Genomic DNA, 24,946 nt, shown 5'->3' on the forward strand with positions numbered 1-24,946 from the left:
CCCTTACCTGGAGCTTCAGCTCCGAGCTGCACCAAAGCAGATCATCAGCATCACATACCCAGACCAACAAGCAGAGATTTGACATCTGGGAAAAGGATTATATTCTAGGGAAACTCTTACCTGCCTTCCCAAATTCAGCCATGCCTTAACCTGGGGTGAATATAGAGCCTCCAGCCCTAGTCTGAGCCTGCTCACAGGGAGCTTCCTTCAGCAGAGCTGAGCTACCTCACCCCACCCAGCCCCTCCAGCCCCAGCTGTGTCAAACTAACTTGGGTGCTGCCAGCCTTAACCAGTTCCACTGGCCTTGCTCCAGCACAAATCCATCTGTGTGGCCATTTCTAAAATCCCTTGGATGGCCACAGCCCTTAGGACAAGTAAGAGTGGTTTTGCCTGACATGGTGAAAAAATCTGGTGCTCTCATTAATAAATAGTCAGAAATGGAGAGATGTACCTGCTGCTTCTGAATTCTGTGGGAACAAGACCCAGCCTCATGATTTTGATGATTTTTCAAGGGCTCACTGAGTCAATGCCTCATTTGCAAGGCTTGGAGGTGAATAATTGATATTACATAGGTCTTAAGTGTTTAAGCCCATGAATACCCCACTTAGCGAGTGCAGGAATAGAAGGAATGAAGCCCAGGCCTTCTGTGACCACATGTGATTCAAATTTCTCCCACTAACTCCAGCCAGAGCACAGGTGTTCAGCATCTCAAAAATCAAGGGTATCTGCAGTCTGGGACCATGACCTTATAAACTTTCATCCAACTAAAAATACCTGACATACCCAGCTGATATATTTTTTGGGGTAAAATCTTCAGAATAAGGTATAAATACTTATGAAATGCACAACTCCTTGAAATACTTTTAAAACTCCCATGCATCCATTAAATTAAGTGACATATAAATAAATATACAGATCTGAGTTCTTTAGAGTGATCTCACTTCTACTATATGTGTGCAAGCATATGCTCTGGCAATTAATGATGTTTGTAAGTGCTGTGATACTACTCTGGGCAGGGACTAGCACTTGATATTGATGAAGTCTTAAGTAATTTTGCCTAATACAGTTAATGAAGTATATGCTACTAGCTGGAGTATATCAATCTCTTCACTTTAATGGCAATATATATATAAATTCATTACCATAAAAATTTACTAAACTCAGTTTTTGCACATTTTCTTCCCTAGGCCTCCTTACTAGGCTGATCTCTGGAGGTGGCATGGCCACTCATAAACCAAATTGTGTCTGTAAGTGAGATTATCACGTGCTTCACAGAAACATGTGCTCTGTGTCCTTGAGAGCAAAGGATCATTTGGTATCAAAGTGCAGGTAAACTATGAAGGGAGTAAAGTAATGAAGCAATGACATGGTCATTAGGAACATAATCTAACTGGAGAGTAGCCCCATTAAACCACTGGTTAACTTTGCACAGTTTTAAGGCTGTTACAAGTGGTAACAGCAATGACGTGCCTCATACTTTTAGATTAAGGGAGTTGGCTGAGCTAGAGACTTCCTGCAGCCTTCTCTGAGTCTGTCTGAAAGCACAGAAGAGGTTCCCAGAGGATAGGTTGGGGGAAAGGCAGAAAAAACGTACGAATTTGGGGATTCCTTAAAGCATCAGCCTGGAGCAGCCACAGGCCATGCTGCTTTTACTGAAACGGGCACTGGACACACACTCAGGACCACCCCAAACCTGTGGGACCAGCTGTCTCTAATTATTACACTTATATACTGAATATATAACTGAAATACTGATGCCCAGAGACACCCCGTGCCTGGCAAGCTTGCTATCTAAAAGCAGTAGAAGAAAAATTAGGTTTCCCCTTGCCTTGAGCATCTTCCCCACATTGAACTGCCGCCTTGAGGTGCATCACCAGTGGAGCATTAACCTTCTCCTTGTCCACAGCCCTTTGCCAGTCCTTCTGCAGCTTCCTTGAACAGAAAAGCGTCCAAATAACATCCCCTTGCCTCTGACCAGGATAAAGAAGCTGTTTCATGGCAGGAGCAGTGCTGTGTGTCCTTGTGAGTAATGTCTGCCTGGGTTGCCAACAGCCCTGCCTGTGTCAGGCAAGAGGATCTGGGCAGGGGTTTCCCCTCCTGCAGAGCCCTCCAGCAGAAACATGTTCATTACTGTACTTAAAAGTTAGCAAAACCTTCCAGAGCTGGGAAAGTGGGATAGCACAGGCCTGACCTGTTCATTAATTTATCATATGTGCTTCACCTTCATTTGTTCTTGGCAATGTTTTGCATAAGCACACACAGGTTTCTGAGCTGAAAACATGCTGGAAAATGTTGGGTTTACTCTCTGCAAGTAAAATACCAAATCAGTTATGCCAGCTTCAGAGCTTCACATCCTTTCAGAGCACAAACTCCCACTCATTTATTATTCTATTTGGAAGATCTTGCATAGTACTCAGACTTTCTCCCTCTGGGGGAAATCAGCATATGGCAAAGGCAGGAGTAGAGCAGTAAACGCATTCAAGTGAAGTCCTGTTCCACTGGTTTAATTGCTCTGAGGTGAAGACATAATTTGCTGGAGGATCTATTTGCTGGAGGATATTTTCAAACAAATCAGTGAGTTACTATGGCTAATTTTAAGTGCAAGTTCCAGGGGTATCATTCAGCTTCTTTCCGGATAGAGGTAGGAGAGTATGGAACACACTGCACAGCTCTGTGTGAATTGCACTGAGGCACTTGCTTACTACCACATCCCAAGTTCAGAGAAGCAATATAGCATTAATTCATTATTTTAGCAATAGGTCCAATGCTGGCTGCATGCTACTGAACACTTTTTTTTTCAAATTATCGTTTGAGTCTTGCTGCCTGCAGAAATCATGGCAGATGAAAATTTTCTTAGACAGTTTCTTACAGACTTTTTTGCCAGGTGCTGGGTGATCTTTCTACTCTTGTGTATGTCACAGCCTCAAATTATCAGACCTACCCCTCAGATCACTGGAATTCACTTTATTGACAGGGAACCAGACAGTGAATATAAAAGATAGTCTCCAGGCTTTGTGTACAAATTTTCTGCTCAGAGATTTGGGGAGAAGTTTCTTCCATCTCTCAAAGGCTTTATTTAATGGCTCTCATACAAGTGAAGATAGACGCTTACAAAGTGTTTAGGACCTTAGAAAAAACTTAGTTAAAAGCATCTCTAGCATTATTAGACAGGTAGAGAGCAGGATATTTATTTAGTTTAAAACAAAGGTAGTTATTTCTACATGGCCCTTTTAAAATTTTAGACAATTTTATTGCGTTTATTTTTCCCACAGGTCTCTCCTCCTCATTCCTGGCTTGCAATTTCATCTGTACCCACAAAGAACCTATGAATTGTTGTTCAAGAGTGAATTTTCTGCTACAAACTGAACTTTTGTAAGATGAGCATCTTTGCAAAAACCTGCCAGAACTGACAGATTAGTACAAAATACCAATACAGATGTCAGTTCCCACAGAACCAGTATTCTTCACAAAAATCTCATCAGCAGAGTCACTTTTAAGTATCTGGGGAAGAAGAACAGATTGGAGAGTCAATGAAATAACTTCAGTATCATCCAAGAATTGCAAATCAGTAGAGAAGAAAATAGCAGGCGTGCATGCAGGAGCAGAACAAGGCACAGCCTTCAGAGAGACAAGCAATCTAGTAGTGTTTTTTTAAAAAGTGACAGGAAATCAAGAAAATAAACTGAAATTCCATTTCTGACTCATTTTAGGTAATTTATTTCACCTCTGAGATGAGCCTAGTATTACTTACTAAGTAATATAAATAAATTACATCCTTGCCTTGACAAAGCCCTTCTGGAGCCCCACACTGAAGGCTCTGCAGGTACAGATGATAACAATCCAACAACACAGGAACATTTTAACTTTGCCCTGCTGGGCTCCAGGACACAGACATGAGTTAGGTACAGCCTTCACCTTAAGACAATCAAGTGGACATTGCACCTGCAGTAAATACAAATGGCCATTGCATTAATGGACATTACAAAAGGATGTTTTAAACAAAATACTGGGGTTTTTTTCAAATCACAGCCACCTGCACCTTTCTTTGTCTGTGCCTATCCTGACTTTTATGTAAACAACTTGAGGAATGTGAGCAGCACAGATTCAGCTTCACAACCTCTGAGGGGAGAAGTGTGAAGCTGCAGCATTTTTTTCAAAAGCTAGAAGAAAGTAAAATACATAATCCCCATCCTACAATAGTTTGATATATAGTCCTGAATTTCAAACAGGTTTTCAAATCTCCAAGAGCTTTGACTAACCCCAAAGTTACATATGTCTGTTTGGGAAGTTTAACTGTAAAATTTAAAACTTTTGATTGACCCCATTATAATCTCTGCATTGCTGAATTCCTCAGTATCTTTAGAGTAAGCCATTTGCTACCAGGGCTGATGTCACACATCACTTAAACCAGGAATAAGAGTCACAAAAGAAGACTTTTCTACTCAGCTGGAAACAGCATTCAATCTTGGCTTTTTCTGTAAGTGAAACCTGCACACTTGAGGGATCCCAAGTACAGCCTCTATTCTTTCCCACAATTATGCTTGAATAAGTCATTTCATCCAGTTACAACAGGCCAAGACAAATTTGGGGATAGAAAATCAACATGGTTCTGTCAAACAATGTTCCTATTTTTTTTTTCAAGATAGAAAACTTTATTAGAGATTTGCTTAAATTTTGCCAAGTATCTGTCCATAATACTCAAACTTTTACAGTAATTAATGTTAATTGGCACATAGCACTTCATTCCATAGCTTCATCTCAGCGTGGTGTAGAACACAGCTGAAATTCTGCAGCACAACATAGGCTGAGAACTGACAGCCCATGGATTCTGCTGTAGTTGCTACAAACTGCTTGGGGGCCTGGCTCCACTAGACAAATTTATGCAGATGAAAGACTAGTTTGTGTTAATATAGACATAAATATTTTTATGAGCAATAATGGCTGTTTCATACAAAATTAACTCCCAGGAATTTGTCTCATATTCATGGATCCCGTGTCATTTTGCTGTGGCACGTACCCGACCACTTCTTGGCTGTCCTCAATTAAATGTAACCTTGAATTTCCTATTATCAAAGACCTTCCCATTCATTTTCAAATTGCAATCACTTCATCTCACAGTGTAGTAATCTTCCCTCTAGCCTTCCCTTGTTGAACTGAAGCGTTGTGCAGCCAGGACAGCGTGGTAACAACCATCCCACAGGGTAACAGATACTTGTATTTCATTATGAAATACTCTTGGCAGCACAAATTCAATATTCTGCAGAAGCCACACAAGGAATCTGTGCACACGGGGCATAATTTTTATTTCTACAATCCAGTTCATATCTTGCAATCTGTGAAGAAACTGCTTCTTCTACAAATTGAGCTGGGTTTCTCCAGAATTTAATCCCTGTGTGCAGAAAAAGGTAGTTTGTGTGGTATCCCAGCCTGCTGGAGCACACATAGGCATGGCTGTGACTGCTGTCATGTGGAACACGTTTGTATAAATGAAGGACAACATTCTCCAAGGAAGGAAAATGCAGCCACAGAGTACAGTTAGAGTCAGAACAAGCTCTTGCTGCTGCAATGTATTCATTAGAAAAGCTACAGGGGAAAAAACTCCAAAGCATGGCATAATTAATTAATTCTTAATGCAATTCCTCCCAGTATAGCAGGGATAATAGTTTTTCAGCAAGTAACTGAAACAATCTCATGAACAGCAGGTTTCCAAGTTTTGAGTGACTACACAAGTTTTTGAAAAATTTTTTTGAACTGTAAATACTCAAAACACCTTATCTCTTCCATAACTTTGAAATATGCATTAAAAACTTAAAACAAAGATTATAAAGGAATAAAAAGCCTTTGTGTTTAAACATGGGGTACAGACCCTTAAACACTACACTGCATCAGGATTTGCAGACAAGTAACTCAGCCTTCATAAAATGGATGTATCTTCAAAGATCCTCAGCTGAAGTTCCACTCCCCCCAGTCTCCAGCCATGTACATCTGTAAAAAAAACCTCACTGCGCTGAATTTCTTAAGTCAGTCCCAATTCAGTGAAAACTGACTGAAAACACAACAGAATTCCAAAAAAATCCATTATAAATTGTCGCGGGTTCGGTTTGTAACCGGGCAGAAACACCAATTTAGTGTAGTGGTTTGGTCCAAAATACTCATTACTGTTTATCTGCTGTGAGATAAGAATTAGGAGAAATGCAAAGCAGGCACCAAACTTGAAAGAATATAAAGAAGTTTATTAACAGACCTAAAAGAGGGAAAAAAAAATTATACCACCTGCAGAACTCTCCTCCTCCCCCCACCTTCCTCCCTTATCCCACTGACAATGTAAAAAGACAACCCTTAAGATGTTCAGTCTATTTACCACTTCCATAATAACCTTGTTCAGTCCATTTAGAGAGAGAAGTCTCTTCTTGCTCATGCTATGAAAACATCATCACAACGAGACAGCCGCCCACTTCCAAATATTGTTCAGTCCATTTAGGAAGAGGAGTCTCTCTGCCTGCGTGTGAGTCCTTTCCCCCGACTTGCAGCTTTTCCCACAACTGCTTTCGAGGGTCCGCTCTTGAAGTTTTTTGGGGTACAATTTTAAGGTTGAGCCGTTCAGGAACAAAAACAGAGGCCCTTCTCCTTCCCTGGGAGCAAAGGGTCTTCATCATCTTCATCGTTAGGACTATCTCTGGGAGCATCTCTAGGAACTGAGGTTTTCTCCTTTCCCATTTGGAGCAAAAGTCCTCATCTGGTTCACCTCTAGGGACTGAGGTTTTCTCCTTTCCCGTTTGGAGCAAAAGTCCTCATCTGGTTCATCTCTCCCTGTCCAAACTTCTCATGAAATTACAGCTGCGTCAGCATCTGCCTATCTCAGCGCGGGTGCTTTTGCTCACAAGTTGAACACTCCACCCCCCATATCTTCATGAAATTACAACAGGATACTCTGATATATCATAGCTTCACAAGAGAATTTCAGCTTTAAGCATCTCCTCTCTCTCTTCCCTCAGGTTTTCAGCTCTTCACAGCAATAAAAGGGTTACTCTCACCTCGGCCTTGCAGCTTTGCAGCTGGAATGTTGAATTTTTCTTATCGCAGTGGAGAGGGGGGAGAGCCGAGCTGCTCCGGCTGCCCACGGCAAGGCAGTGGGGGGGGGTTCCACGGCTGGAACAGGTCCATGGCTCCAGGATGGCCGTGGCCCGGCCCGGCCTGGCCCAAGCAGGGCCTGGCTGGGCCCGCTGGCCCCCACACGGGGCCCGCAGCCACCTATCCCAGCGCCGGAAACGAGAGAGAGCTTGGAGGGGGAGTTTGCCTATTCTTAAATGTGGATCACAGAGGTGATCACAACTTTAAGTGGCTTAGAGAATTGTCCATATTCAAACTGGCCAGCTGATAGGTTCTATCAGTTCCCAGAGGAAACTGTAAGCACCCCTTAGCAAGGACGTCCCTTCCGGGACTGTGCTTGCTAAGCTATGACATAAATACAGATCCCTGACCTTCTGGCAAGGCAGGAGGAGATCAACGGAGAGGAACTAAAGCCAAGGCTCCTGCATCACCTTTCCCACCTCCCCTCTGCTTCAACTCTTCCTCCAAGCTGTTTAAGCATTAGAAGACATTCAATACTGCACAGACAAAATGAGGTCTCCCATGGCAGGAAATCTTACGTGCAAAATACAACACTCTGAAGACTCAGATCTCCAGCACAATTTCAATCTCTGTTATGAAAACCATATTGCAGCCACTTCCAAGTGCCTGATCAGCTTATAAGATTTCATTCAGGTTAAGGGGTCTCAAAGCAATTTAATCAGATGTATAACTTGCATGGTTTTAATAACAGGAAGAAAAAACACAGGAGCAGCTGCCTCGGTTAGTGCTCTAGAATAGGTATTGCCATCTCACTGTGACACAACAGGGGACAAAATGTCCAAGTACCCAAGAGATGCTTTGTTCCAGAAAAAAAAATTTTTGTTCCATAGTTTCAACAGAAGAAATCGAAGCAAACACAGCAATGTGTCAGTAAGTGCTGCTGCTGTTTGTCCAAAGGAAATGCAGCACAAACACACCAGGATTCAGTGGGAGAATCAGTGCAGGTGTTTGGGCGTCTGAGAGACCCCCAGAGGGATTGGACAGACTGATTTCAGACACCCTCCAGAAGAATTCTGCATCCTCCCAGTAGATATAACAAATTAGAGCACAAAAGGGAATTTAGAGGGTCACCAAAGGCCTTGCAATACTTTGAGAAGCATCTCTTGGCAGGAAACTAACTCCTTTCCAAGGTGTGCCATGACTGTCACAGCCCATGGATAGGTTCAGCATATCCACAGAGAACCTAATTTGCTGTCTGATCAGCAAGCAGTTGGAAAAATCATGTAGCAGTTGAAACAGTTCCACATGGAAGAGATTTACAGAACCACAACTTCCCCAATAATTTTGAGAGCAGCAATCTTGGATATTGAATGAGACATGAGAGAAAAAAAAAGCATTCAGTCCTTCAAGAATTTGCTAAACCTGCACCACAAACACAGCTCGCGGACAGGTGCAGGGTCAAATAGCAAATTCAAGGCAGACAGAGTTGCAAACCCAATAATTTTCTAAATACCCAGTGTTACTCTAACATCTAGACAGGTTTTTTTTCTTGGAGGTTTCCTTTTCTAAGCACCAACCAGCCTAATTCTCTTTAGCTTGCAAAATCAGACAAGATCACAGCCTGGAGGGGAAAGGCTGCCGTGATAAATATTTCATGGGCTACATCAATAAAATTTATTTTGCCAAGGAGAATGGAAGGAGAGGAAAAGCAGAGAAATAATTCATTAAAAGAACTTGAGCTTAGCAGTGCTGGGGAAAAAAGCCATGCTAGGAAAAAAGGAATTAAACACAGAGGTTTTAAATAGGTCAGAAGCTTAAGTACTCTTAACACATGGCAAACTGACAAAGAGCTGATCTTTTCAGAATGAGAGTACTGCAAAGTGTATGCTTAACAGTAATTCGCCCCTTTCCAAATAAATATCCCCAGACACACAAGTAGCAGTTTCAGCTTGTTCCTATCATCCAACTTTTAAGACCTGCTCAGTACATGAAAGTGTCATTGCTCAAAACCTATTACAGAATGCAACTGGTACCTTGAGGTCTCCTTTATTTCTCAGAGCAAAAGTCTTCCCTGTTTGATATTGGATGGGGCAATAAGCTGTGTTTTCCAGAAGACAAAAATGCAGCAGCAAGAATTAAGTTATTTTGTTCAAAGCTTAAACTTTCCTGCAGTGCAGTAACTCAGCAGCCTAAAATTTGCAACTTGCATCATATATTTTGCAAAAAATGTTTAACTTTTTCTTTCTTTCTGCCACTATTTGAAGCCATTTCCAGTGATACAAAAGTAAACAGAACCTCAGTTTTATGACACCTTTTCCATTTACTCCCCTGCTCCATCCAATCTGGACCTCTTACAAACAGAGGTCAGCAAGATGAGCAAGGAAAACCAGCAGAAATTCGTTGTGTTTAGGCAAAGTAAACAAGTCCAGGACCCAGTAATTCCCAAATTCTAACCCCAAACCTGCCAGTGACTTGCTGTATAGCTTTGACTCACTGGATTTGGGCATTTTGTTTTCAAATGGGTAAATTGGAGAAGCACATACTGTGCAAATAGTGGAACAGTCTCAGGACATGTAGATTAAATAGCATTAAAACCCTTCACAGCCACTTCAGTGAGATTTGGTAACAGGCAAAATTTACCTCTTTAGAAATCTTTCATTTGAAATTATTAAACAATTTTATGGGATGATGAAAAAAGAGAATTGCTTGCTAACCACAAGCAAACCATCTCCCATCAGCAGAGCTGTCTCAGGACAATCTGGTCAATACCATCCAACAGCCAAATATTCTGTAAGTGATGCTGAGCTGCCCTCTAGTGAAGTCAGAAACCACTTCCAGCACCTGGATTTCTGAAATTCAGGACTCAGTCCCAAATAGATTTTAGCCAGATTTGTTTATAACAGAAGAAACCTACAGCAAGCATCTTAATACAGTGTGCTTATGATTTAATTTTACTCTTCCATCCTAGGGTCTTTAGTTTAGGTTTAGATTAAAGAGGGTACTCAATTTAACACCTCCAGAGCATACCCTGCTTTTTCCAAGATTTGTGAATTTAAATTCTCATTTCACAATGAATCACTGGCAAAACCATTTCAAAGACTTATTATATCTAAGCATATGATAGTTTATTTTTTAAACAGCATGACAAGAATTCATCAATATGCTCCTATAGTCAAAAATTTTGACATGGTTATAGAATTACATTTTTCTCATGCTCAGAGTACATTTTCTGGGATGCCACTTTCACTGAAAGTGAAATGACCTCAGTGCTGGTTACTGGAGCACCTTGACTGGTGCTGTTACTGCCCAAAAAGCTCCATTGTGGGAAGGGGTCAGACATGACTCACAATTTATTCTCAAAGCAGGGTTTCACTGTAGCAGGTTCCTAATCAACCTTTTTTTTCATGAATTTAAGCAGAATGAGGTAGCCACATCAGGAAGAGAGAAGAGGTGCAGGATTTGGCAGCAGATGAAGCAGCAGCAGCAGCTGTACCCCAGTCCCTGCTGGGGGACCCTGACGGCATTACAGTTTCACCACTGATTTAAAAATCATGTGAGACTCAAGATTCTTTGCTTTCACAGAAAGATAAGACTGGGGTCTTCCTTAAGAATTAAACCCATGTTAGATGCAGTTGTTTGGGTGACACAGGAGGCAGGAAAGCATAAATGGGGGTGGGGTTTTTTCACTTCTTGCTTTAGGGCACCTTGAAGCTCCAGCTGGGAAGTTGGGCTGAGCTGCAACACCAACATCAACAGGGTCTCAGGGGAATGGGCTCCTCCAGGCAGCAAAATGCTGTTTCCAACCCAGCCTCAAGTGAAGCAGGCTGATGGAAAAGCTCCTGCTAATAAATGCATGGAGCAGAGGTCAGTTTACACAAAATTTCTGTTTCAGCACTGGAATATTTCTCATGCTTATAATAATTAAGACATTTAAGCACTTCTGGAAGACACCAGCTTGAGTGCCAAGCAATAAAATCTTACTTGTGAGCTTACACAAAGCATTGGAATAAATTGAAACAAGTTGCCTGGAAACTTACCAGGTATATTTATTTTAAAAAACAAACAAAATTTTAAAATACATACGTTCTATTACTATTTTGTAGCTTCCATATACAATAAAAATAAAAAAAAGTTTTGATTTTGTCAGCATCCTTGTATCTGCAGGTTACAACACCTGGGGAAAGACCAGTAGAGAGAATTTTGTTAGTATTTTCCAAACACTGAGCCATTACAAAATTCTATGCAAGCTTAACATGCAGCAGTCAGAGCTGCTTCCAGTCTGAACAAGTTCAGCCTCCCCTCATTAACACAGCTTTTGTCAATCTACTGTATTACTATCAAGGCTACAGGTTTTTCCAGTTTCCCAAGAAGACATTTAAGTGCACAATAAAATCCTATCTACACACAAACTATGCTTCAAACTTCAGTAATTCATGTAATGGTAATTTGAAATGATGCAGACTTGTGTAGGCTCACAAGACACCAGAACAGGATCAAGCCAAGGACCTGCCAGCCTGCAGCTGCTTATCAACATTGCTGAGTTTGATTTAAATATAATCAGCTCAGTCATGCTGACAGCAGTTTTTAGTTGAACTATCAACTTGCTGCATTATCAGAAAAGCTGAGAATGACAAGGCCAGTCCTACTCCAGCCCACAAGTGACCCAGGCAGGACAGATCACACAAGGCTAAGAAATTCTTCCTGCCATCTGTAAAGAAGTGGAGGCAGCAACATGAAAATTTTGAGGCTCCTCAAGCCAATATTGTGAACAGCTCTAGTGCTATTTTCACCTCAGTTACTGGTTCATTTTCTCCTGTATCTTCTTTTAGAAGGATGAATAATGTTTCAGCCTAAAGAAAAAAGAAATTGAGAGATTTAAAACTTCTCAGTAACCTGTTGAGGGGGCAACACAAAAAAACAACAGCTCTTCAGCAGTGTCACTGAGTATCCTTAGCTAATCTGAAACATGGAGCTTTGAAACAAAGATAGCAAACGTCCACCTGCTAGAATTACTTAAGTGCCATTATAATATGCAGTTCAAGTTCACATAAAGGACAAATCACAAGATTTATTCACATTTAGGAATATTTCTAGAAATTTTCCCTGTCAGTCTTGGTAAATCATTAAAATCTCATCTTAAAAATAAGCAGTTTTTCAAGCATCATGAAGTTATGAGTTGAAATAAAATAAATATTCCTGCTTAGATTAGCACTACTCCTCACCCCTGACCACACCAGCAGGGGAGGAAAATAAAAAAGTATGGAAACAGGGTGTATTTCATAATCAGACAATAAACAAGGGTTGTTCTCCAGCAGGGAAAGCCAACTCCACACTCCAATAACTCATCAGGTGAAATTCAGATCAGGAAGTTAAACCTTATCACTTACAGTCAGGGCCCCATCTTACAGAACACAGATGTTATCTGGGATTAATGGACCTAATTTAGTACGTACCTAAATAACAAAGCTTTGCCTTTGTTATTTGCTACAGAGAAATATCCACTTCTGGGAGAGAAGTCCATAGATTGAGTAAGATAAATCTGTTTTCTCCTGAACACTGGGAAGTTTGAGAATACAGTGTATGAAGGAAGGTGCACCTATTGAGAAATAGGTCAGAATTTAAAATTAGAAAAAAACCACTAAAAATGAAATTAAATTACGAATCTGTAATTGAAGGTCAATGTTAAGTTCAAATGTTCAGTTAGATTCCTACCCTACATGACTCCATATATAGAATTCTACTGGAGAAAAGGAGCAGGGAACACACCATGGAACCAATTATTGCAATTCTTGGGCCTACAAATCCTCAGAATAATTCAACAGTTCCACTGTTGGCAAGAATTCTGATAAGGCTGGCAAGAAAAAAAAAAAACCCTAGTAAGATGGTTACAGTTACCAGCTGCTGAAAACTCACATTTGTTGCTGAGTTATTTTACAGCACTGAAATAGAACCACAGACTGGTTGGGTTAGAAGGAACCTTAAAGTTTTCATCCAGTTCCAACCCCCTGCCATGGTCAGGGACACCTTCCACTAGACCAGGTTGCTCCAAGCCCTGTCCAACCTGGCCTTGAACACTTCCAGACATTTTAGAAGGCACTTTAAAAAGGTAAAAAGGTTAACTAAACTACAAAATGTTATCTTCAGAGCAACTTTACTAAAGAAAATACAATTATATTCTTGTAAATGCAGAGTGTCTTGGCCATGTCCAGATCTGGTTGGTCCAGCACCTTATACAGTACCTGTATCTGCTTCATATCAGCTTTATTACGTCACCAGCAGTATTTTTATCAAGATATAAAAGAAATATTGCAATAAAGAAGCTGAACCTACCAATTTGACAGCCTCATCAGTGTCACGGGAAGCCACTGCCAAAATCTCAGTGGTGGGATTGAAGGTCACACAGGTGGCAGAAGTAACAAGGTTCATTATGGCTTTAACTGGTTTAGGACGGTTTTCTTTGAGGCAAGTATCAGTAGTGTATAAATTTACAACTCCAGAAGATGAACTAAAGAATAAAACGAACAAAGATTATACCAAAAAGTGACATTTCAGTACATATTGCCTTGTTATCTATAGCCACTACTCACCAGAAGATGTAATTTCCAATTAGTTAATGGAGTTTGTAATAATATTTTGTTTGGAGCTTGATTTTCCTTTGGAATTTATAACAGTATTTAGTGGAGGGGTTTAGGTTTTTGCTGATTTGGGTTTTCTTTTTACTTATATATTAAGAGACTCAACTCTGATGAGCCCATCTCTTACCACATGAATTCAAAGCAAGGAGAGTTTGGTATCAAAATGTTCTGAAATAACTTCAAGTTTTTTATTGTGGGGGGTTTTTTATAACTGTAGCATAAGCTCACTTAAAAATCCTCTTCTGCAGTGAGCTAGGAAAATACTCCTGTATTTATTTGCTATTCTCATTTAAAAGAATCCAGACACTGGCTGAAACTGCATCTCAATAAATGTATTTGGAGAAACAGTTTCAGCCTGTGGCTTTGAGTTGAAGCCCCTTCTGAAAGGCTAACATGTTGCCTTTCAGGAAACAAATTCAGAGTACAGGGAAGAGAATTAGAAAATGGAGAAGACCCTGAATCAACATTCCTATTACAGAATTTGTAATTTCTGTCAGTGTGATTTCAAAATTAACTGCTGGACCCATACATGGCAATACCAACACCAGTATGACTCCTATTGTTTTAAGTGTACTATGGTATTTTATATTTACACAGAAAAAAAAGTAAATTATTATCATAAAATAGGGAATATTCATCTATTTATGTCTATTCTAAGCTTATTAGAACCAAACCATGTTCCTACACTCTCACCAGACACCCATGAGTTCACTGAAGAGCTTCAAAATGAGAGCACAAGAAGCTGCCAAAGCTGTCAGTCACTTACCCACATGCCACATACTGGTTATTTTTTGAAACAGCAATGCACTTTCCTTCCAAAGAACCTTCATCTTCAAATTTGTGTACACATTTTCTGCTTCTCACATCCCAAATGAAAACTTCACCTTCCTCTGATTACAGAATGAAGGATATTAGAGAAACCACATATACACATCACTTTGTTGGTCTATTTTGCTAAAATAAAGTTAATTAGATGACAACTAGAAGCTCATTTACAACTATCAAATATAGGATATTTTTAAAAAACCCCAACAATTAAAGGCATACTACAATAGTTAACTCCATTATTTAATGATTGATCACTTAGTTGTGTTTTTAGGTGAGATACTGGCATAATTTTTTAAATTATTTTTCTAAAACGTTAAGTGACTTCTAAGAACTCATGCAATTTAAATGGAATTATGATTGGAGCTGTTGGAATACTCACTTGAATAGCTGTATATTTTACTGCTGTCTGGGGTGAAAGCAGAGGCAGTGCACCTTCCATTCACCTTCATAGTGCTGATCAGTTCTTTTGTCTGTAGGATGGAGAACAATGGTGACAGAGATTCTACCAAAAATCTATAGGAAAGTTGTTTCCTGTCCCACAAAAATCTTAAGTTAGCTGGCATTCAGAGAACAGCACCAACGTTTTCAGTGCCTGCAGAGCAGAGCACAAGCTCCTGAGTCCAGCTACAGCTGGATCAACAAACACTTGTTTGCTCCCTCACTGAAGGGCCTGAGTTATACAACAGAACTGAACTTTCTCCTTTAAAAGCATTTTTCCCTGTGAAAGTTTAAAACAAATCCAGCTGCCATCATATGGCATTTTAAAATTCAGCTGAAAGATTGCTCTATGCATTATGAATCAGTATTTGGCATGATTCATGAACAGGGTACAACAGCATGCACTAGCATGACTCCCAAAAAAGCAGTCCTATATTCTATCCCCAGGTGCCTGTTCCCATGCTGTTTCCATTCCTTTTGCCAGCACAGTGCTCATGCAAGCAGCTGAAATACAACACTGACATATGACATCTTACAGCTGAAAACCCCATGGAACTGCCCTGAGCTCCACCAGCCCCACGGAGCTGCAGAACAAAGTCTCAGAGAGCCCAAAATAATTCCCTAAAGCTGCAGTGGGTTGATTCAGCAGCACATTTTTGAGGGCTGTCACAGTATGTGTCATACCTTGGCTTCAGCTGAAAGTTAGATTGCCTTGCAGATAAGACAAAAGCAGATTCAAAAGGGAAAAGGTGCCAAGGAAAATGAAGCTACATGAATCACGCAGAGAAAGTACCTTCATGGACAGCAAGTGAAGGTAACCTGAAGTTCCAATTAGCAGCATAAATGATCCATCTGGAGAGAGCTCGAAGTTTCTGAGAAATTTTTCCTCCACACCTTTAAAAAGAGATTTGAAAATTGAAATTGGTGTAATTTATTCTCTGACCTCAACATTTAGAGGTAGGATGACTAAGACCTGACTTCACTTCAGCTTTTCATTTCTGCAATATGCTGTCACAGTGAAGCTGAATTCAACCCTGCTCCTGTGTGATAATTAATATCCCAGACAAATTAACCCTCAAGGTACTTTAGTTCTTTGAAGACAGGTTAAAAATACAACCTCCAACTCCCTGCACTTCCTTTTAAAGCAAATTCATGTGCCATCTTTATTTGGGACAGCTTGAACTGTGCCCGGACACTCAGAGCTGCAAAACATACCTCGTACTTTTGGGATAGGGATGATACTCCCAGCCATCATGTCATACACAAAGAACATACTGTGGTGAGTGCCAGTGGCTATAACTTGTTCTCCATCCATACTGAAACGAGCCTTATAAATTGGAAAACTCTCTAAATAGATGCTCTGTATTTTTGGGTTCCTTATACCGTCCACCTTCAAAAAAGAAAGTAACAAACCAGGTTGTCATATTGAGGAATATATCAAATACTTTTACAGAGAAAAATCATATCAACTACCCAGCTGAGACTTAAGTAGTAAGACCACTGTGAAGCAGTGAACTCTTCCTCTCTCCTACAAATGACGTGGTTCTTAGCTCCTCATCTCATGTAAGAGGCACTCCCTGCCTTTCTGATACACCTCACACCTCGTGCCCTTCCTCATCTTGCCCACGCTTTGTTCAAATCATCACTTCTGTTGTGCTTTTTCTAAACAGAAACATTTGCTTTGATTTGGGGTTTCTTGCAGCCCTGTGGGAATATCACGTTCCACTTGTGTCTGACCATTTCACTGATACTGGGCCATGCTAAAAGTTCCTAAATAACATTAGGATCTTTAATTTTCAGAGGAGCAGGGCAGTGTCTCAGGATGAGCACCTTCCTGCTGCAGCACAGCAATTTTACAGTCTTAAAGCAAAGTGGGCAGCTTGCCCCACTACAGGTTCTCCAAACAACTTAGGAACAAAAAACCTCCTTAGTCCTCATCACTGCAAACCTTCAAACCAAACGTTTTTAAACACAAATCTTCAGCTAAAAACTCTGGTACAACTATGCTTGCCAGTACTCTGCATGTGCTCGGTGTGAAGTCACAGATGATAGAAATTCCTTCTGAGATGCCTTTAACCAAGGAATTTCAATTGTAACCACAGACATTACACCCAGTGTGCAGAGGAAGAGAAAAAACAAGGTCTACCACTCCAGGCTACTTCATGTACACTCAAAAAAAAGGTTCTGTGTAACATTTGCAGAGTACAGACTGAAGTTCTTCACCTGGAAGAGGGACACAGAGCGATCATGCCCAGCTGTCATCACCACTTGAGCTGAAGGATGAAACTGCACTGTCACCAGTTTTCCATTGGCAAAACGTTCCTGGTTTGCAGGAAGGCAGGTGCTCATCTACAACACAGATCAGACAGTTAAAACAATCCCAACAATCACTTGTGCTGAATAAAAAACCAATTACTCTTTACACTACAAGACCTCAAGCCTGGTGATGAACTTTTGTGCAGCATGAGGTGAGCAGAGCACACACAGCCAGTTCAGGGAGCTGCTCCAATGCAAACACAGGCTGAACTCACCAGCCTTTCTACTGGCTTTAAAACTGAGTGTAAAACCAGCTGCATTCTGACTCATCTGAGATAGCTGTAGGAGATAGTGTGAGAAATACTCGTTTAAGGCTGTCTTCTTAAAGACCATTTCACTAGCTTCAAAGTTGCGGGAGAATTCCATCCTTCTCTGCAGAAATTAAAATCCTATTACAAGATGCTGTTTAGAGTGCAGAAAATTCTTATGTCAAACAATCCACCTCAGTTTTTTGTTTCATGCTTTCACATGAACTATTCAATTTTTATATCCTCTAGAGCTTCTACTTGCAGAAACAAATTCACAGAATCACTAATTTTATACACAACCAGAGTCAAAGTGTGCACCTAAGTCCAACTGAAGTGGAAAAATAAGGTTTGTCTTTACCTTTAAAATCCCTCTTGGCAGAGACTCCGAGCTCGTGATGTAATTGCCAGTCCTGCATAGCAGATCATCATCTTCATCACTGTCACCTCATTAAACCAAAGCACATGGAAACAGCTAATTGCACAAACATCCACAGCAAAATCAACACATTCCTCACTGAAACAAATTAAATTAAAGCACACTGAAGGAGTAAAGCTGACTTATCCAGCATATTGTCACACTACTGACACTAAGAAGACATCAAAAGTAATTCTTTTCTAGCAAGCTGAACAAGGAATCACAGAAACACTTATCAGAATAGTATTGGACATATTTACTATCACTCAAAGTCCTTTTGGATTTCTTCCTGTTTTCTAGATCAGCCCAGGCAGGAACTCCTCCCATGGCTTGCTGAAACCTTGCAAGAAAAAGGGGAAAGAGAAAAAACACATAACTGTTGTGAAACAGTAATTTACTTCTATAAGTTAAGTACTTAGAAGAAGCAGTCAGAATTTTGCAGGATTACTTGCACTTAGAACACAATGCAAGCATTTAATTAAAAAAAAAAAATTAAGATGTCACTGTTTCTTGTATAACTCCCTAGAAGGCTGATTAGTTTGTGCACTTTGACTAATACAAGTATTAAACAAACTAGTCTAGACAATGCTAATGCACATTTTATTTAAAAACACTGCAAATACTGCAGGAAGCACTGGCTTTAAAGAAGCCACATGAGCACAGTGGCTAGAGAAAAGTGACTTTGAATAGCACATAAATGTTATTTTAGCTCACAAAATTGTTGGGTTGGAAGGGAGATCAACCCTCTGGAGTCTGGAGATCACCCAGGCCAACCCCCCCACCACAAAGCAGGGTCATCTGGAGCAGGTGACACAGGAACATGTCCAGGTGTGTTTGGAATGTCTCCAGAGAGAGACTCCACACCCTCCCTGGGCAGCTGTTCCAGTGCTGTGTCACCCTCCATGGAAAGAAACATTTTGTGTTTTAGTTTATGGTCACAGCCCCTCATCCTGTGCTGGGCACCACTGAAAAGAGTCTGACACCATCCTCCTGGCACCCACCAGGAGGTCAATGATCCCACCTCAATAAAGTCAGCCACAAAAACATTAATGAAACTCACTGTTCCTCAAGTCTTTTCTTTAGCTTTTTCTTAGTAAGCGTTGTCTCGGCATCACTTTTCATGAAATCTTTCCTGTACTTATGGGTCATATCAACACTAGAGGGGAAGAACACACAGAACACAAAGATCGTTCAAACCAAGGCCACTTCAGTCACTCCCAAGCGTAAGATGTCAGTCCCACCACCCAGTCTGAACTTACTTTTCCTCGGCTTCATCATCCTCATCCACCCAGGCTGGCTTTTTGGGCAGTAAGTCACCTTTCGCTTCATTTTCCACCTCCGAATCGCTGGACTCTTCCTGGAGGCCTTTACGCTCTGCAGCAGTAACCTGAAAACAACCGAACGGGCCGTGTGAGCGGGGACACGGCCCGGAGCCGGGGGGGCAGCGGGGGGGCCGCAGCGAGCACCGAGCCCCGCCCGGGGCCGCCGCCGCTGCTGGGTGGGGCAGGGCCGGAGGGTGATGTGTCGTACCCGCCGGGGCCCGGCCAGGCGCCGCAGCAGCTCGTCCTCCTCCACGTTGAGGCTGTCACCGAATACCAGCTCCTCCAGCTCCCGCTCGGCGCCCGACACGGAGCTCAGCGCCTTCAGGTGGCGGGCGCGCCGCGCCGCCTCGGCCGCTGCCTGATCCGCCACAGCCGGGCGCCGCTTCACCATCCGCTTCGGTTTCGTCATTTTGGCCGCTCTGGGCAATTTCGCCGCTTTCTTCGCCGCCTTCATTCCGGGCGCTTTCGCCGCTTTCGCCGCGCCCGGAGCCCGCACCAGACCCGGAACCGGAACACGTGTGCCGGTCACGTGACCCCCGCCCGGCCCCGCCCCCGCCCGCGATAGGCTCGCGCCTCCGCCCCGCCCCCGCCCCGTACCAAGCCCCGCCCCCGGCGGCGAGGCGCGGTCACGTGACTCCTTTCTTTGCCTCCCTTTGCCCCCACCCCCCGCCCACCCGGAGTTCCACGTGATGCGGCCACGTCTGGGCCACTCCATTGCGAGCCCGCGGGGGGGGATGCCCCCGTGAGGAAACACGCGTCTCTCACCGGCTGCTCATCGGCCCCTCACCGGGACATCCCGCGCGCACCGGCACTCGCTGGCGGACATGGTTGTTCTTATCCCCGCTGTCCCCACCTGGGCGCGGGGCGCTCCCCCCCGGTAACGAGTGTTTTCGCCCGGAGTGGGGGGGACATGGCGGAGGGGCCGCCCCGCGCAGCCTGGGCCCGGCGGGGGCGTGTCCGCGCCTGCGCAGCCGCGCGCTCGTGTTGTTGATGTCCCGGCGGCCGCGGTCGGTCCCGGTCGGTCTCCGGCGCTCGGAGCGGCTGAACCGCCCGGGCCGCCCCCGCCCCGCCGGGTCCGGCTCCGACCGCGGGCACCCGCAGCGCCTGAGCCCCCGGGGCGAGCGCGCAGAGGCAGCGGGCGGCTCCTGCCCATGAGGGCCTGATGGAAAACACAAAGGAGCTGGTGAGTACCGGAGCCCGCGGGAGGCGCGGCCGCGGCGGCCCCGCGAGACCCTCAACGCCTGAGGCGGGGAGCGGCGCGGGCTCAGCCGGGGCCGGGAGCTGAGCGAGCCCCGGTGCCCGTGCGGGGGGAGGCGGCCCCGCAGCGCGTGGGAGGGAGCCGGGGACACCCCCGGGTGTTGCGGGGGCGGCCCCGCGGGGTGCGGGGGTTTGTGCCCGCCCGGGGCGGGGGCTCCCGGGGCCGGGCCGGCGCTCCCTGGGGCGCTGCTGCTCGCGGAGGGTCCCGGGGAGCGGCGGGGGAATCTGGCCGAGGCACGTGGGGGCGGCACGGCGGGACCCCTTTGTTGCGGCCCGGCTGTGCAGGGGCGGGTTTTGTCCTTTCCCCTCCTTTCTCCTGCCTTGGAAAAAAGTTTCAGCTTCTCCAGGGTGCGCTTGGATCCGCTTCTCCCCCTGCTCCGCTGTAGTGCCGGTTTTCAGCAACTTCCTCCTGTAGTTCCAGCCTTTAAAGTTCAGTTGTCCAGCGTGCTCATGTTAAGCGCTGGGGAGTTTTCTTTAATAACAGCACCTCAAAAGTTTTGGATTCTTTGCGGCCACTTCCCCCTTCCCGTGCAATTTTTATGACTTCTGGTATTGTTACTTTGTTCTCTTTGTAAGGAACAGTAAACTCGTGAAACCAGTTTCACTTTCAGGTTGTTGCTGGAAATATTTGAAAGTGTAGCAATTTCTGCCCGGCGTGGCTTTAAAAATTAAAAGTCCTACTTCAAAGCGTATGCTGACTACGGTAAAAACTTTTGTGTGCGAAAAAGCAATTTATTTTAAAATGTGGCTGGCAACTGCTGTGATTTTTCACATCTAGACCAAGTCAAAACTGAAAGCTGCAGGGCAATCTCCTGCATTTTAAATTAAAATTATTTGGCAGGTTTGAGGAGCCACATTTACCTATTTATTGTATTCAACATCTTGATTTTGACTTAAAAGGAGTGGACTAAGGCTATGAGAATCTAATCTGGAGCATTTAATGAGAACTAAAACAGTATGTTCCCTTAAAAAGGCAGTAAAACTTGGCAGGTCAATTGTCTTTACTCATTCCTTCAGCCTAGGCATCGTTTTGTGGAAGTGTGTAACGTAGGCTGTAGGTAACTATGCAGAGGGATCTTGTCTCCCAGGAATAGTTTAGGTGTTGTTCTTGAGAGCATGTGGGCTTGTGCATGTGCAGAAGGATTGCAAACTGGAAGTAAGAATTCTCTTAATTGTTCCCCAAAGAGCGAGGTGCCTCTGGCAGCAGTGATAACATGCACAAAAGTTCCCTCTCATTGGCTTTGATTTCTCTTACCTTCTAAAATTTGATTTAATTTTGCAAGGCTTTTGATATCTTCTGCAAACCACTACTGCATTCCTTCATTTCTCAGGTAAGTTGGTACACTCTGGGCATGTGGGATCATTTGCTGAACCTGGCTCTGAGCACGTGGAATGAATTCAGGTGCTGAAGACTTTAATTTTGGGTTGGTGGTGGTTTTGGGGTGTTTTACATTTAAATTTATTATTTTATTTGGGTTTGGGTGTTTTTTTGTTAGTTTTCTTAATGGTAACACAGTGTTTAAAGTGAAATATTTGCCTCTTCGAGATACTCCTGTACGGGCTTTGTAGAAACATAATGGAGTTTGTAACGGATTTTTAGTTTTCTCAAAATTCAGATATTTCACATATTAATCATCACACCCTCCTCCAAAATTTCCTGCTAATGTGATATATTTTTTTATGAAAGAGTCTTCCCTCTTGTGTGAAACCCCCTGGGGAAGAGGCTATGGACAAAACCATTGGCAAACAGCAGAAACTGGCTTCAGACAAAATGCTGTCATACATAGCAAATGAAGAGACAGGAAAAAACATTTCTGTAATTTTCCAGCAGAGATTTTACTTATAATAAGAGTGGAAGGCACATTTCCAGATAGAGGTGAGTTGTTTATATAAAAAAAGTAAGTTTGGTTGGTTCTGATTTCCAGGAATCCCAAGATGTTTAGCTTTGGGGGATTTTGTTTGTTTGTTTTGAATTAAAGCTGAAAGTATGTTTTCTTTAAATTGGTACCATGTTTGAATTTTCTTTTTTGATCGTGTTCTGAGGCACAATTAGGCTTCAGTTCCACAGGGACAAGCTACTATTCTAGTGTAAATTCAGAAGAATTGTAATAAATTAGTTCTATTGTAGTGTCTCCTAAACATCCAGAGATGAAACTAAGTTTGTAGCAGAAAGCATCAATGAACTTTTGAAAACAAAACCTCTGCGTCAAATTTAAGTCTAACTTGGAAATACCCTTAGATGCATTAAGGATATGTGATTAAAGTAAATCTGTCTTACAACAGCCCCTTGGCTTGAAGGTTGTGGTGACCTCATTGTTGACGTTGGCCTCAGATCCCATCTCTCCATGGTTCTGTCCTGTTTGGGGGGTTGGAGCTGAATATAGGAAGCAATGCCTCTGTTCAGGTGCTGCTGGGCCTTTGCTGAGCTACAGCTCTTGTACTTCAAGCTCCAAATTGCTGCCATCCTGAAATCAAGCCCCAGATTGAATTCAGTAGTAACAACAACAATTTGGAGTGGTTTGAAACCTTTCTGTGGCTGTTTTGGATCCTCCTCCTGTGGCTAGATGCACTTACCTGGGTGCAAGAGGTTTGGTTACATAATAATAGGGTGTCTTTCTTTCAAGTTTTTACCTTCAAAACTCTTTTGCATAAATTTTGCCATTGCTTGAGCGTGGTTTTCATCAAGCCACTAAAGCCATTTCCTGAGTAAGTGTTTGATGTCTAATTAACATGAAATGGTTTTTGTTTTGGCCTTGGATTGCTCACCCTTTGTGCCCAATTTTTTGTTGTAAGAATAGTTATTACACTCAAAGAATGTATGCTATAATGTGTTGATCAACTTCAATGTGTGTGTATATATATATATATATAAATGTATGTTAAGAGTGAGAAACTGGTTATTTTCTTATTTGTTTAGAGTTGCCTTCCTGCTCTCAGGGAAACCTATTTCCTTAACTATATTCTTTTATCATACCATTTGCCTTATGTAATGCTTAATTAAAAGTATTTCTTAAAAATACTCTGTTGCCAAGTACTCACAGGGAGGAGGGGAAGAACAGGAAAATGGGAAGTTGGGCAGAATAAGAACGCAGTTCTTAAGAGTTCCTTTCTCCACCCATCCCTCCTATAAAGAAAAGTATGCAAGAAACCCCCCGAGCAAATAGTATGGGGTAATTTGCCAATGCTGCTCACCCTACCCTTCACAGTGCTCTGACTAAAAGCCTCTGTTGAGGAACCAGTAATCTTATTAGGAAAATAAGCCTTAGCCAGAATGCCTGAAAGTTTGTCTTGTTCTTTTGTTTGTGCATTGCTTCTGCTTAATGTACAGATAGACTCTATTAGTGGAGTAGTTACTCAAGCTGCTCTTTTGGCATTAACCAGCTGCAAGGTTCTGTTTTATAGCAAGCCAGGCTCCTGCTCCAAGCAGTTTCTGTGGATAGGCAGGAGGTTGTTCCCTGGTTTGTTAGAAGGTGAACACTGGTTGTGTTTTGAGGAAAAGACAACCTCCTCAGCATGATTTTTAGTGCTAAGTCCAGCTTTGAAGAGTAGGAAACTGGCTTGATATTGATTTGAGGGTTTGTCGTTGTTGGTTTTTTGCGCACCTGTTTTTGAACCCAAGGCCCTGCAGCTGCTTGGGGAGGTGCTGCTTCAAGAGAGACAAAGTGTTGCTGTTGGCTGTGGAGCCTAAAAGGACTCGGCAAGAATTGCGTGTCCTTCGCATGCCTAGAAATTACTTCCAACATTGCTTGTTCCATCACCTCACAAGGAGTAAGATGAGGTGCTTTGACCTGTCATTTCCTGGGTCCTCCTTTTGCCTTTTTCAAAGATGGGAAGCGTAACAACAAAGGGACAGAGAATGTGTGCATAAGGTAGATGGTTCCAAGTTCCTGGCATCTCTGATGAAGCTCACTGTAGTGTATTAGAGGCCACCAACACTTCAGAAAGTGTTGGTGAGATGGTTGAGAGCTTCTGGAAAAAGGTTGAGGCCCTAGAAAATCAGGAATAGGCAAATTTTGTACTTAATTTTCAAAAGAAAAAGATGCAACCAGTCAGCAAGAACTCAGCAGGAATTGCAGGCTGCTGCTGTACCAGAGCAGCTGCTTTATCTTGTTTATAGTTCTGTTTGAGACATACGTTGTCCTTTTTGTAAGGATGTGTCTTTAACCTTTGAATTCAGAGCAATGCCCTAACTTTTTTCACTTTCAGATGTTAGAGCTCCTATTCTTTTGTGTATCCAAATTCTGCAGGAAGCGTTATCAAAGCTTCCTTATATTCACTTATTTCTATAAATGCTGTGTTTCAATATGGGTTAAAAAGAACCTTTGTGGTGTTTATTATCAAAATAGAAGTGTTTTGATCTGCTCTAAGAAAATTCCATCATAGTTATTTGTATATCATCTTCCCTAACTTTCACCT

At 42.7% G+C, this 24,946-nt stretch overlaps 2 protein-coding genes across 12 annotated transcripts in view; one reads left to right on the plus strand and one right to left on the minus strand.

Moving 5' to 3' along the window:
- Window positions 1–11,092: 11,092 nt before the first annotated feature.
- Window positions 11,093–19,803, minus strand: UTP18 (UTP18 small subunit processome component). The gene is made up of 14 exons (XM_042032384.1): window positions 19,482–19,803; window positions 19,211–19,338; window positions 19,012–19,107; window positions 18,212–18,291; window positions 17,895–17,980; window positions 17,196–17,321; window positions 16,188–16,362; window positions 15,766–15,866; window positions 14,914–15,004; window positions 14,473–14,596; window positions 13,402–13,576; window positions 12,525–12,667; window positions 11,862–11,921; window positions 11,093–11,245 (listed from the first exon to the last, which is right to left on the minus strand). Exons 1-13 carry the CDS (start codon window positions 19,725–19,727, stop codon window positions 11,897–11,899), a joined length of 1,596 nt encoding a protein of 531 aa, XP_041888318.1. The 5' UTR covers window positions 19,728–19,803; the 3' UTR covers window positions 11,093–11,245; window positions 11,862–11,896.
- Window positions 19,804–20,276: 473 nt separating this feature from the next.
- The window catches only part of MBTD1 (mbt domain containing 1), a 33,606-nt gene continuing 28,936 nt past the window's right edge, over window positions 20,277–24,946 (plus strand). For 3 of the 11 annotated variants that reach the window (XM_042032385.1, XM_042032387.1, XM_042032389.1), the window contains exon 1: window positions 20,277–20,456. In XM_042032385.1, coding sequence (XP_041888319.1) covers window positions 20,436–20,456 — 21 coding nt within the window. In that variant the 5' untranslated portion in view covers window positions 20,277–20,435. Of the gene's footprint in view, window positions 20,457–20,742; window positions 22,407–24,946 lie in introns of those variants that run through there. The other 8 variants (XM_042032388.1, XM_042032390.1, XM_042032391.1 and 5 more) reach the window with 6 other exon arrangements.

Source organism: Corvus kubaryi, unplaced genomic scaffold (genome assembly GCF_017639235.1).
Source record: "Corvus kubaryi isolate FWS band 111438036 unplaced genomic scaffold, C.kubaryi_AGA036_p1.0 37353, whole genome shotgun sequence".
In the NCBI taxonomy this organism is placed as follows: Eukaryota; Metazoa; Chordata; class Aves; order Passeriformes; family Corvidae; genus Corvus; species Corvus kubaryi.